General features: G+C 44.4%; 1 protein-coding gene across 1 annotated transcript in view; it reads right to left on the bottom strand.

The window, feature by feature from the left end:
- Positions 1-6,546: 6,546 nt before the first annotated feature.
- Positions 6,547-11,693, bottom strand: part of foxp2 (forkhead box P2) — a 93,852-nt gene continuing 88,705 nt past the window's right edge. The window contains exon 17 of the mRNA XM_053415384.1: positions 6,547-7,280. Within this exon, the coding sequence (XP_053271359.1) occupies positions 7,136-7,280 (145 nt within the window). The 3' untranslated portion in view covers positions 6,547-7,135. The remainder of the gene's footprint in view (positions 7,281-11,693) is intronic.

Genomic DNA, 11,693 nt, shown 5'->3' with positions numbered 1-11,693 from the left:
TTGCATACATTAAACCTCGGCTCCAGCACAACACATCCGCACAAAGTGAAAAAGCACCTTATGCATCAGGACCATATGTTGAAATGATGAGTGAATTTTTATGCATCGAGGTCAGACAGTCTTCTCTTGTGGATCTCGGCAGCTCCTTTCGACCGAGTGGAAAGTCGAGACATGGGGCAGGTGAGTTTGGAGTCAGGTTGAGTTTAAAACCACAGTGACCAGTGGAAAACACTAGACTGGGCCACGAATTAAAGGACTCTGATGTCAGGGGAGTCTTTTTTTCATCGATTTGACTAAAAATGTGCTGACTGTGAGGCTTTGACAAGGAAGGTCGTTACATCACAGTGGCCACAAAAAGTACCAAAAACCCACCGCAGAGTACTCTGAAGGTATCCGATACGGAGCCCAACACCTTGTGGCAACCAACCAAGTGCTGGCTCGGGGGGGTGGGGGGCTACTCTTGCCGGGTGGGGCTAGGCGTCACAAGCGTCCCCTCTCCCACCACCGAAACGGAGTGTCATGCCTCCGAGCTATGCAATTATTTTTGCACTGCGTCCAATATCAACTTGAGAGCAATGCAAATTATTTAAGACGCGCTTTTCAGGGCCCGCAATTATAATAATGATGATCTCAATTAGCGTTGCCATTGCCTCGGACTATTTAGCAGGCAATTTCGCAGCCTGGGGGGGGAGAGAGGGTCTTCTCTGGAGTCGACACGCATGGTCAGGTCAGGAGGGGTGGAGGGAGGAAGAAAGAGATAGAGACAGAGAAACAGAGAGAGAGAGAGAGCCTGGACTCTTAATCAATAAACCGCGAGACTGGAGATATTTACCACCCGATCCCACATGGGGTCGGTTCATAAATTGACCTAATTGGTCAGTGTTGGAGATGAAATGAAAGATGCCAGGAAACGCTGTCTAATTCGGAGGGGCAGGACGTTAGGCAAGTGGCCTCTCACACGACTCGTTATGTCAAAGAGGCTCAATGAGTAGTTAGAGCAAGAACTTCCTCCTGCACTTTCTTCCCAAGAGTTCGACAAGAAGATGATACCACAGCCAACAGCCAATTAGCTTAGCTTAGCATAAAACCAGAAAAAGGGGGAATGTCAAAATATAATCCGCTGTAAAACCCCAACTTTCTTGTAAAATAGCTTTAAGCATGAAAATGGAGATATAACACATGGACAGAGCCGAGCTTGCTGTTCACCCTGCCGACCTTTACGCTGTAACTGAGCTCACTAAGATCGGAGCATGTTCAAAGCTTTGGTGGTTGTTTTAAACATGAACTTTGACTTGACTAATTGAGATAGCTAAGCTAATGGAGCTAACGGAGCTCATATTTTAAGCCTGTTCACCACTATAGTCAGCGATGTTCATTTTAAACATACTGCATAACTAAACTTTGACCTTGCTAACTAAGCTTACTAAGATAACTGAACTAATCAATAATGGTAATACAGCTAAATTTGTGGTTATATTTAAATGCAGGTAAACTTGATAAAAAAAGGTGATTGACTGCTTTGCTTTTGCCGATCTGAGCCAGAGCCAATAACAACTTCTGCAGAATCATTTGACTCGCGAGTGAAGGCCAATCGTATCCACTCACATTACAGATAAAAAACAGATGTTAGTCGGTGTTAGTGGTGTTTCTGACCAGCGGAGTCGGGGATTAAGCTAATCAAGCTCACCGAGCTAACTGAGCTAACTATAGCTCTGGGTCCTATTTACTGTAAAGATGCTGGAGAAGTATCAATCTTTTTTTATCAAACTCTCCAAAAGAATGCTAATAAGCACGCGTTTTTCAAAATATCAAATGTTGCTTCAAACCTCCAAAATCACCCTTTTCAAAAAGAAATATGAAATTAACTCCTCTTTCAGTGCATTCTCCATTTCCCGGCCTCTCGTGTAGCTGCCACTGTATATTAGAGGGACTTCTCTCCCCCCACCATTCATGTGGAAAAGACTTGCACCAGCAGCTACCCTTTCTTTTATTCATCGCACTGTAAATAACTCCACTTTATGAAAAGCAGCCAGTGTGACTCACGGATACCTCTCTAACCACAACCCATTATTATTTCATGGCCTTTGAAAGAAGGGTCTCTAGCAGGCGCTCTCACACTTTAATGTCGGAGCTCCCTCTGATGTTGTGTAGTACACAGCGGCCCTTGTTGCACTCCGTATGCGATCCCTCACTTGAATTCACAAACACTTCCAAGTGCATAAATAGCACAGAAGACGAGTGCCTTGCGAGCTAGCTAATGCTCTGGAACGCCACTGCCGAGGAGATAACAGGAGCCTGCCATGGCTGATGCCTGGGACTGTCATCGGGGAGAGGGGGGGAGAACGAGAGGAGCCGTTATGAAAAATGCTGTTGTTGTCTGACCCCCTCATGGGACATCATATGGTAAGGAAAAAGAACACGCATCAGCGTTACGATTAAATGACCAGCGGACATGATTCAAAGGGCCCCGCGACGTCCCTGAGCATCCGTCGGAACGTGTAGAAGGCTCCCGGCATACAGACGAGCTAATGGGCAACCTATTGGTCATGGTAGATTCAGCTTGAATCTCAATGAGGGTGTCAGGGTGTAGGGCGCTCCATGACCGACAAGGTGTGGTGGGCCTGCTGGAGTTGATTTAGCCACACGGCCTGTCATAGCGTTTTACCAGTCAGAGTCCATCAATCGAGAGGCTAAAATGCATCCCCCCCCCCGCCCCCCCCTCCTCTTTTGAAGTGTCAAGAGGAAACTGCCGTCTCGGAGACGCACGGAAAAATGGAAGACGTCTGATGAAATTTCACATCTTTGTTTTCTCTACATGATGCAGAACCCTGATGGTAATAAGGCCGATATATATTTTTTACATGAGCATGACACCAGACTTAATAATGCAGTCTGTGCCAGAACCACTTTTGCAGTGTGTAGCCCAGAAATGAAGCCTGGCTGGGCATAAGTCACTCCTCACAAAAGCCTTTCACAAAAAAAAAAGGCACAGAGCAGTACTTCCGTGGAGACTGGGACATGCTTGTGGGACATGAAAGCAGAGGGCTTGGAAATCATACAAAGGCTAAACCCATTACAGGTCCAGAGGGTGGACAACACACTGCCGTGTCCCGCTCCTCTAAACAAGACACTAGGTGCTGGAAGCTGGAACAAAGCCTTGTAACATATACATTAAACTTTAATCGCTTTTTTTTCTCTTCTTCCATCCCCTTCTCTTCAAATCTCTGAAGGAGCAGCTCCTGAAACGTTAAAAGTGTAATGCCAGCTAGATTTTCATGGCTGTGCCTTTGTAGAATAAAAGATGTATGTGTAACGGCAGAGGGGATTTTTCTTTTTTCTTTTGTTACTCTCTGATGCTGGAGGTAGACAGTTGTTTTTCAAATTCCAAGTTTTGGTCCTTTATTTTATTCAGCAGTGAAATGCCATGAATACAGAAAATAAAAACGTCTGTTACAATTCTCAACCATGACCTTCTAATGTCAGAGAACCTTGTTTAACGTATGGACACAGTACACAGTAATGAAAAGTATAAACAAAAAATGTTGTTGAATCTCTTTCGTCAGGAAATTAAAACGAAAACAAACAAAACAAAAGTTTTCACCAATTACATAAACATATGTTTGCTACAGTCCCAATTTACTGTATACATACGGGGATCATATTCCCAATTATTAGAGAAGGATAGCAGTAGAAAGGATACATGACTCAACTGCAGACATAATGCTTCATAAAGTATGCACAGAGGTACAAGCAATAAATACACACATTAGGTTAAGCCTTACAGCTACGCAAAGCAGATGCAGAAAAAGCAGGTTTTGCTATTCTTAGCGAGCAATGAGAGAGAAACAGTAAAAATTCAGGTAAGTCAGAAAAGAAACACTGAGATTTTTTTTTTTCCTCTTAGAAAAAAGTCTGGTAAATGTATGGGTCCACCAACAATTTTTTTTCTTTTTTACATAAGTATGCACAGTTATCAAAATACAGACAAAATCAACCCAGAAAATCCAGACAATCCTAAAATCTAGTGGAGGAGCAGATCGCAGTTCTGGAGGTCTTTCTGGTATTATGTGCAAGCAACTATTTTAGACTTTTTTTTTTTACTTAATTTATACAAAACCCATGCAAATCTACAGGTAATATGCATTCTGTGGCTGACAGGTTTTCAATCCTTCCCAAAACAGTATATCTGAGGTAATGTACGTACATTTAGGCCATCGTCCCGATGATTTGTATTATACTCTTTTTCAGTTTAGTTCTTGTTTCCAGTCCACCAAATGATTTTTTTTTTAGACATGCATTTTTTAAAAACACAATATTCCCTTACAGGTTAATCTATACATTATCATTCTACAAATGTTTTGAGGACAACCTATTACGATGCAAATCTTCCGTTTCTCGACGTATAGGGAATGTAAACGTTGGTTGGAGCCACGTCCTATGAGACAAGCGCGGTGAAGTGTTAGCGGCTCGCGTGGCGCTCTAATAACTCGTGCAATCTGTCGTAATTGTTCTGAATTTTTGTTGTTGTTGTTGTTGTGCAGAGGTAGAAGCTTCAGAAAGCCTTTTTGGGTAAGTGGGAGAACCCTTTTTCTTTCCTTTCTTTTTTTTTTCTTTTTTTTGAAAGACACGGCGTCCCTTTTATTTGGTGTGATAAGATTATTAAGAACGTCGTCTTCAAGTCGTTTTTTGCTGACTCCAGTTAAGTATTGAGGGGATAAGCTTTGTTCCTGTGGCCCAGCACCCTCTTGACGTGGAACTGGTGTGTGTCTGTGTGTGTGTGTGTGTACAGTACTGCACGTGTCTGCGTGTTTTTAAGCTCTCGCAGCCAATTCCTGGGCTTGAAGACAACGTATGCACAGTGTGTTTCCATTTTGGTCAAAGCAGGCGGACGCGTCGCTCGTTACAGTGCGATACAAAGACACTCGTCGGTTCTTTGACAGCGTACATTTTCTCTGCAGCTGGAGATTTAACCGAAACAAGAAGATCTGCAGACCAAAAGCTCGGGGGGGCTGTGAATACGTGTGTGTGTGTGTGTGTGTGTGTGAGTGTCTGTGTGTCTTCAACAGGTTGTGATTTCTTTATCCCGTACAAGAGGAGGCAGAATTTTGTGTAACTTTGGTTTACTGAAAACAGAAATGACCATTAAAGCAACAACACTTTTCTAGATGACATTTGGCCGCGACAGGAGACGACGGGGACTTCTTCTCTTTAGTGTCAAGAATCACCGGTGTGCGTTATTAGAAAAAGCTGAGCCACCGATCCGGAGTGCGCCCGTGCCAAAAACGGTTGCACCCGTACGGTTAAGAAGCCACGAGCCACACGATGAGTGTTCCTTGTTGGATGGAGTTAAAGCAAATATCACCTAGAAAAGGTTCCCTCTCTTTCACCTTAGATATCCTCTTCTGCAATGGCTATTATTATTTGCTCGCACACGGTAACCAAGCCACGTCATCTCATATCCACTTGAAAATTATTTGGCTTCACTAGATTTTTTTGTGTTTCAAACGTTTGGTTTGTGGTGTTTTTCAGTTTCGGTTTGTTTCGACGCGGCTCGGAGCAAAAGAACCGCCCTGACGGAAATAAGACGAGACATTAGTTTGGACAGTCCCACTTAGAACGTTACATATTCACCAGGTTAGAAAAGAAAAGAGAAAAGAAAAGAAACCCCCAAAAAACAAAACAAATAAAAAAAAAGGATGAAGTTTGATGCGTAAAGCTTAACAAAACGTACAAAATAAACGTCACAACAACACAATGTTTCTGCACTTCCATTGAATACACAAATGTTTTTTTTTCCTTTTGTTTTGGTCATGATCCACTTTTACAGTTAGCTGCTCTCCACCAGTCAAATACCACATCACCTCTTTCCAACCTACAGTATTTCTGGCAGAAAATCCCCAAAGTGGACGAGTTATCAATTTACAAAATCAGCCCCCCTGCCCGCCCGCCCGCCCGCCCCCACCCACATCTCTCTCTCCCAGCGATCATCTTTGTATAGGGGCGAAAAGGAAAACGATCCCAGAGGTTACTTTGAAGGTAGTTTTGCAGAACGAAAGCTTCTCTTTGTACGAGTTTAAAGTGGCAGAAGGCGACCGAGAGGAGTTTTGGTCGGCCGTCTGTCTTATAAGCTATTGGCCATTGTTGGCTTTGGTTTCTAGCTGTTGCCTGTGACTGTTTGCAGGTAGACAAAGCTTTCAGAACGAGGAGGTATCAGGAGGAAACAGCGAGAAAGGAAATTAGGCAGAGATGCATTTGTTTTGTAAATGGTGCTTTTTCCACAAACAATTATTATTATTCCCCCCCCCCCCCCCCCCCAAACTTTAATCACAAACAGATAATAGACCGGAAGCCGACTTTTGTTTTTTTTTTTTATCTATTTTTTTTTTTGTTTAGTTTTTTTGGACAGCTGCAACAACAGTCTGGGTACCGCAGGTCTGGTGCTATTCAGGGAAATGGCATTTACAGTTGGTGGTGTAAAAAAAAAAGAGAAAAGAATCATATTTGGAAAATTAAACGATGATTTAAAAAAAAAAAAAAAAAGCTGAAAACAATATACTGGTTATTTTTATTATCGTAGCAACATACAGGCAGTGACACAAATTTCTGAGACTACTCCTGTGCAAATGAGAACAGAGCAACAACTTTGAATTGAACCAGCAATTGTCTCTAGACGTCAACAACTACTGTGGGGTCGGGTTATTCACAAACATAAAACGTCTTCCTTTTTGGCAGTATATGAGGCCGCTAGCTTTCAACGGAACATGACTCGGCTCGTTTCGTCTCCCCCACCCCCCCCCCCACATCCGTGAGTCCATCCTCCTTGTACTGTACGTGGCCACGCCATCTCTAAAGAAATCTCGGAGAGTTAGTTTTTTTGTTTTGTTTTTTTTAAACCGGGCAACTCATGCCTGTCGTGTTCGGGGATCCCAAAGGTCTGCAGCAAAGAGTTCCTTCGGGCCGCTCTCCATCCGGATGCATGCTCAATAAATAGTCCCAGTGGTGATAGAGACAAGAGAGAGAGAGTCGGCTGTGTCTGCTTGGGCTGTGGAGTGGTTTCTAGTCTGGGGGGAGGTCTGCGTGGGAGGAACAGTGCGGCCCGGGCGGAGGGACACGTCGGCCAAAAGCCGCGCCCTAGTCACTCGAGGTCCTCCGATAAGTTCCCCTCCTCCAGCTCCCGGTCCTCCTCCAGCTCCGGACTGTGATTGGCCGTCGTCACCAGCGACATCGGGCAGTCGTCGTCGTCCATGTTGAGCGGCTCCTCCTTCACGTGGATGGGCGGCCTGCGACACAATCACAATGGGCGATAAACTTTAGAGCTCCTGTGCGCTCGGTGACAAATTACTGTTCCAAGTGCAAGATCAAAAACTCACCACTTAAGCTTTTCATGTGAAAAATTTAAAGTAACTGGGAAACACCTAGAGTATAAGGACACAAAGTAGAAAGGGGTATGGCAAATTAATTATCACTCAATGAAATCAGAAACACATTTTGTTGGGCCTTGAATGCCTGGAACACATGGAATACACACTGTGGGCGTCAGCCGGCTGATAAATATTTTGTTGCATGGTAAAAAAAACAAGCACACATCAACTGCTCCATGCACCATGCAGCCGACATAACAACCGTGTTGTTTGCGAGACGCTAATTTGACATGATGCCTCACGTCTACTGTAAGTAAGCACATGAAAATTGCATGAAAAACACGGCCCCTGTAAGGCCGATAAGCTGTGATGTTCCAGACATGTTTGGCATTTAAAAGTTTACTGATGACACCAGGTTGAAATACATGAAAAAGGAGAAAGGAAAGGGGGGGGGGGGGAAACAGGCCACATGATAAATAATGGAGAATTTCTCATCCCTGAGCCCCTGGAGCAAAGGCAGGAGGAGAGGCTTTTTTATCTAGTTAATAGAAAGCGCAGCCACTCGTTAATATGCAGGGGCCGTGCGTGTCGCTCCTCAAGAGGAGAAACCGGCAGCTAGGTTCTGCCATTAATCAACTTCAGCCCCGGCAGTTGGCTTTCGGACACCATGATACATGTTTTTAACTCTAAATGGATGAATATCTTTAGCCGCTGTCAATAAGCGGCGGAGCTGGCGGCGAGCGGAACACCTCTCCGCTCGGAAACAACAGGGCAGCCCGACACACAAAGTGTTGTGCGACTAACAAGAATAATAATGCTGTCACACACAAACAAGGCAGAACATGATCCGGGGCCCGAGTCGGGGAGAGGGTTTTGTGCCGCGATGATAAATCTGACAAAACCTAATTATTCCTGACACATCGGATGCATCAGAAAATCCCTGCGGACTTTAAAAGAGGAGAAAGAGAGAGAGGGGGGGGGGGGGGGGGGACTTATCAAGTGGTAGTGCGTTAGGACACGTCTCGTAGCCTCTCTCTCTTTCTCTCTTTCTCTCTATCTCTCTCTCTCTCTTTCTCTTTCTCTCTCCTGGGCTGCCTTCATCAGTGGAAGATGGGGAGGGGGCTTTGAATTTGAAAAGAATTTGAAAAGGTACAGATGACTTTAATATTCCGAACCAAATACTGTAAATTAATATTCTGATGTGGTGGAATGAAAGAAAGGAGGCCGATCTGAGCAGATGAATATTTCTGTTTGTGCCGCTCAGATTTACGGAGGCGTGAAGAAAAAACACCTCAGCCAGAGGTTAGAGAAACACAAGAAACCAAACTCTGCTGTGACTGGAGCCGTCGACTGAACCAGAAGACTCTCTATATAAAACTAAATTCTGTTATGTTGCTGTTGTTTGGATGCTAATGATTTTTTATTTTGAATTGTTGTGTATCTTAAAGGTTCTGAGATCTGCTCTGATTGTTCTTTTACACAATCCAACCAGTGCTGAAACGATTGGTTGATTGATTATTTCTATTTTATGGAATATATACAAAATAAATTAGTGAACCCCCTTAAAAAAAGGATAAATAATAATAATCCATAATGATAATGTGTAAATTCTTACTGCCAAAATCTTGAAGAATCCGGAATTTTCAGTCCCAATATTCAGAATTCACAAGCTGCATTCAAACAGGTATATTAACATATTAATTGTAACAAATATTAATGCTGTTGAATGCATCTTTACGAATATTTTTAATTGATTATTATTTACATCATCTTCTATAACAAAATATTTCCGATGATTTCATTAGAATATTGTCATTAATTGACTATTCCACAAACAAATGGAGGTAAAGGAGATGTAGTTATAGTTGTTGACAACTTACTTATCATTTAAACTATGTTGTGAATGCAGATAAATACTATATAAGGAGCGGTTACCAGGTTCATATTATGTTCTAGAGAGGATACGTTATCAATCAAATCTTCCAAAAAGATATTGGAAAATAGAATAAAAAATAGACGTGTAGATAATAAGAACAACATGCCTCATTTAGGAAAAGTGTTGTAACGTTGACAAGTCACAATCCTGATCATCTTTTAGTCGCCAATAATTAACTCTGACAATCAGTGGACTCCTCACGTCCATCAGCTGTCAAACTGACAAAGCAAAGGTTTTTAAATACGCAGCTCATTACGTGTTGGTGACGCAGGAGCGTCTTCACAGGCCCGAGCCTCCCGACACTTTGGATAAAAGTGCGTGGACGAGCCATTTAGCACTTAATGGCGAGCCGCCATTAGCGAGTCACTCAGGAGAAAACGCCGGACTTTGCGTAATAAATACTTGAAGCTGGATGTGTGTGCTCCTGCATCGGATGGGAGATTAGCAGCAGCAATCATGCAGAGGTATGTCAGGGATGCAAATAAGGTCATTAGTCCGGGGGGGGGGGGGGGGGGGGGGGGGCTAATGGTGGGTTGGGGTTGGAGGGGAGGCCGGGGTGAGGAGTGGGTAACAGCGCACTGTGATTCACCCTAATGGTGGGTTGGGGTTGGAGGGGAGGCCGGGGTGAGGAGTGGGTAACAGCGCACTGTGATTCATTAACCAACACCAAAGAGGGGCGATCACCAAACAATTACAGGTGACAGCACGGGCCTCCGCTGGTAAAATATAGAGACATTAAAAACATTATTTTTGAATTTATCCCTTTTCTGAAGGGAGGTTCCTCATTTGCAAATTGGAAAGGCTAATTCCTCACTTGCCGATGTTCTCATATACACCGTACTACTTCCTTTGAGCATACCCCTAAGGGTGAACATGAGTGTGTTGCACATGCACACGCGCACACACACACACTCGCCCGGGGCAATCTGGTTTGCGTTTAAGCAGATAGCATTAACCTTTCGCCATCGTAAGGGGGGGGGGGGGAAGAGAGAGAAGAGAGGTTTGTCTAATTGTTGGCTGCGCTCGTTTGCGCCGTCCTCTCCTGAGAAAGGTGATGCACACTTTGAGTCCACTCCATTATTTAAGCGCGTTCTGGAAAGAGCCAGTCGTGAAAAACACATTTCTTCCATTTTGAGGTTGTCGTGGCTGAGGGAGGGAGGGAGGGAGGGATGCATCTCATTCCTCTGCAGCCGCTCATGTCAGTGTCAAGGCCGGAGAGAAGAGGACGGGGGGGGGGGGGGGGGGGAGTCGACGCCGTCCTGTTACTTAAAAGTGAAATGACCCGAGGGAGCGGTAACACCGGGACTCGGTCCAGGGCCGGGCAGCTTTGCTCCACTTAACGCCTCGTTCCAGAGCGAGGAGGTAAACACGTCCAAAGAGATGAAGGTATGGCCGCCCGGTCGGGGGGGAACCACACACTCGGAAGCTGGAGTGCATCCTTTATCCATTACAGGAGTGGTTGGCGAGCGTCGGCCGACTTTGGCGACACGAGCTTTGATGGACGGTTGAAGTGAAACGTGTGTTTGTCTCGGGATGTGCGACGAGTGAGTGCGTCTCTAAAAACGCTCTCTTTCTATCTAAGCTCCATTAAAAAAAACAAGAGATGGGGAAAGGGGGGGGGGGGGATTTTCTTAAAAGTAATTAATGCACAACTCCCTAAATATTAATGGGAACAGCCTAGCATAAAATATAGCAGCTAAACCCCTTTAATGCAGACGGTGGTGTAATTAAAGACGAATGTGCAGAAGGGCCTATTTATAGACCCGGAATGAACTGTTATATCCAAAACGTCAGGTGTGCGCAGAGTGCCGGGGAAATTAACCACGGCGGAGACAGGAGGAGATTATGATACAATGCATGCTGGGAAAGTGAACCTTGCTCCGAGGTCGGGGCGGAGTGAAGGGACTGTGGGTTAAATATCAGGCAATTAAAGTAACAAAGGGCACGAGGACAGCGAGTGGAGTCAGTGTAGGAGCGGAGGTGGTGATGGGGGGGGGGGGGGGGTTCAACATGTGCTCGCATTCTCAAATAAGTACTCATCACACATAACAATGTGTGATGTGTGATTCAGTATGTGCTCGTGGCACTTAACCTTTCCCGGCTCTAAAGAGGCACTCTGCATCGTGGACTGTGCCGCAGTGAGAGAGGGACATCCAGGTGTGTGGTAATTAAGGCAGTGGCTTTAAGTTCTGTGATATCTACTCAAAGTGCAGTTTGCTTAAAGGAGCAGGCTGTCCAATTCAAAACAGCTGTTAGTCCCCGGAGGACAATTCAATGCTTTCATACAATGCTGCATCCTGAAGATGTGTCTTAAGGACAGAAGACATGGTTCAACACATTCTACAGTAAACATGCAAAATTTTGTATAAATAATAATAATAAATACTGAAAACCAT

This window comes from Pleuronectes platessa, chromosome 22 (assembly GCF_947347685.1).
Source record: "Pleuronectes platessa chromosome 22, fPlePla1.1, whole genome shotgun sequence".
Classification (NCBI taxonomy): Eukaryota; Metazoa; Chordata; class Actinopteri; order Pleuronectiformes; family Pleuronectidae; genus Pleuronectes; species Pleuronectes platessa.
The sequence above is the reverse complement of the archived record's forward strand: the minus strand, read 5'-3'. Positions and strand labels throughout refer to the sequence as shown.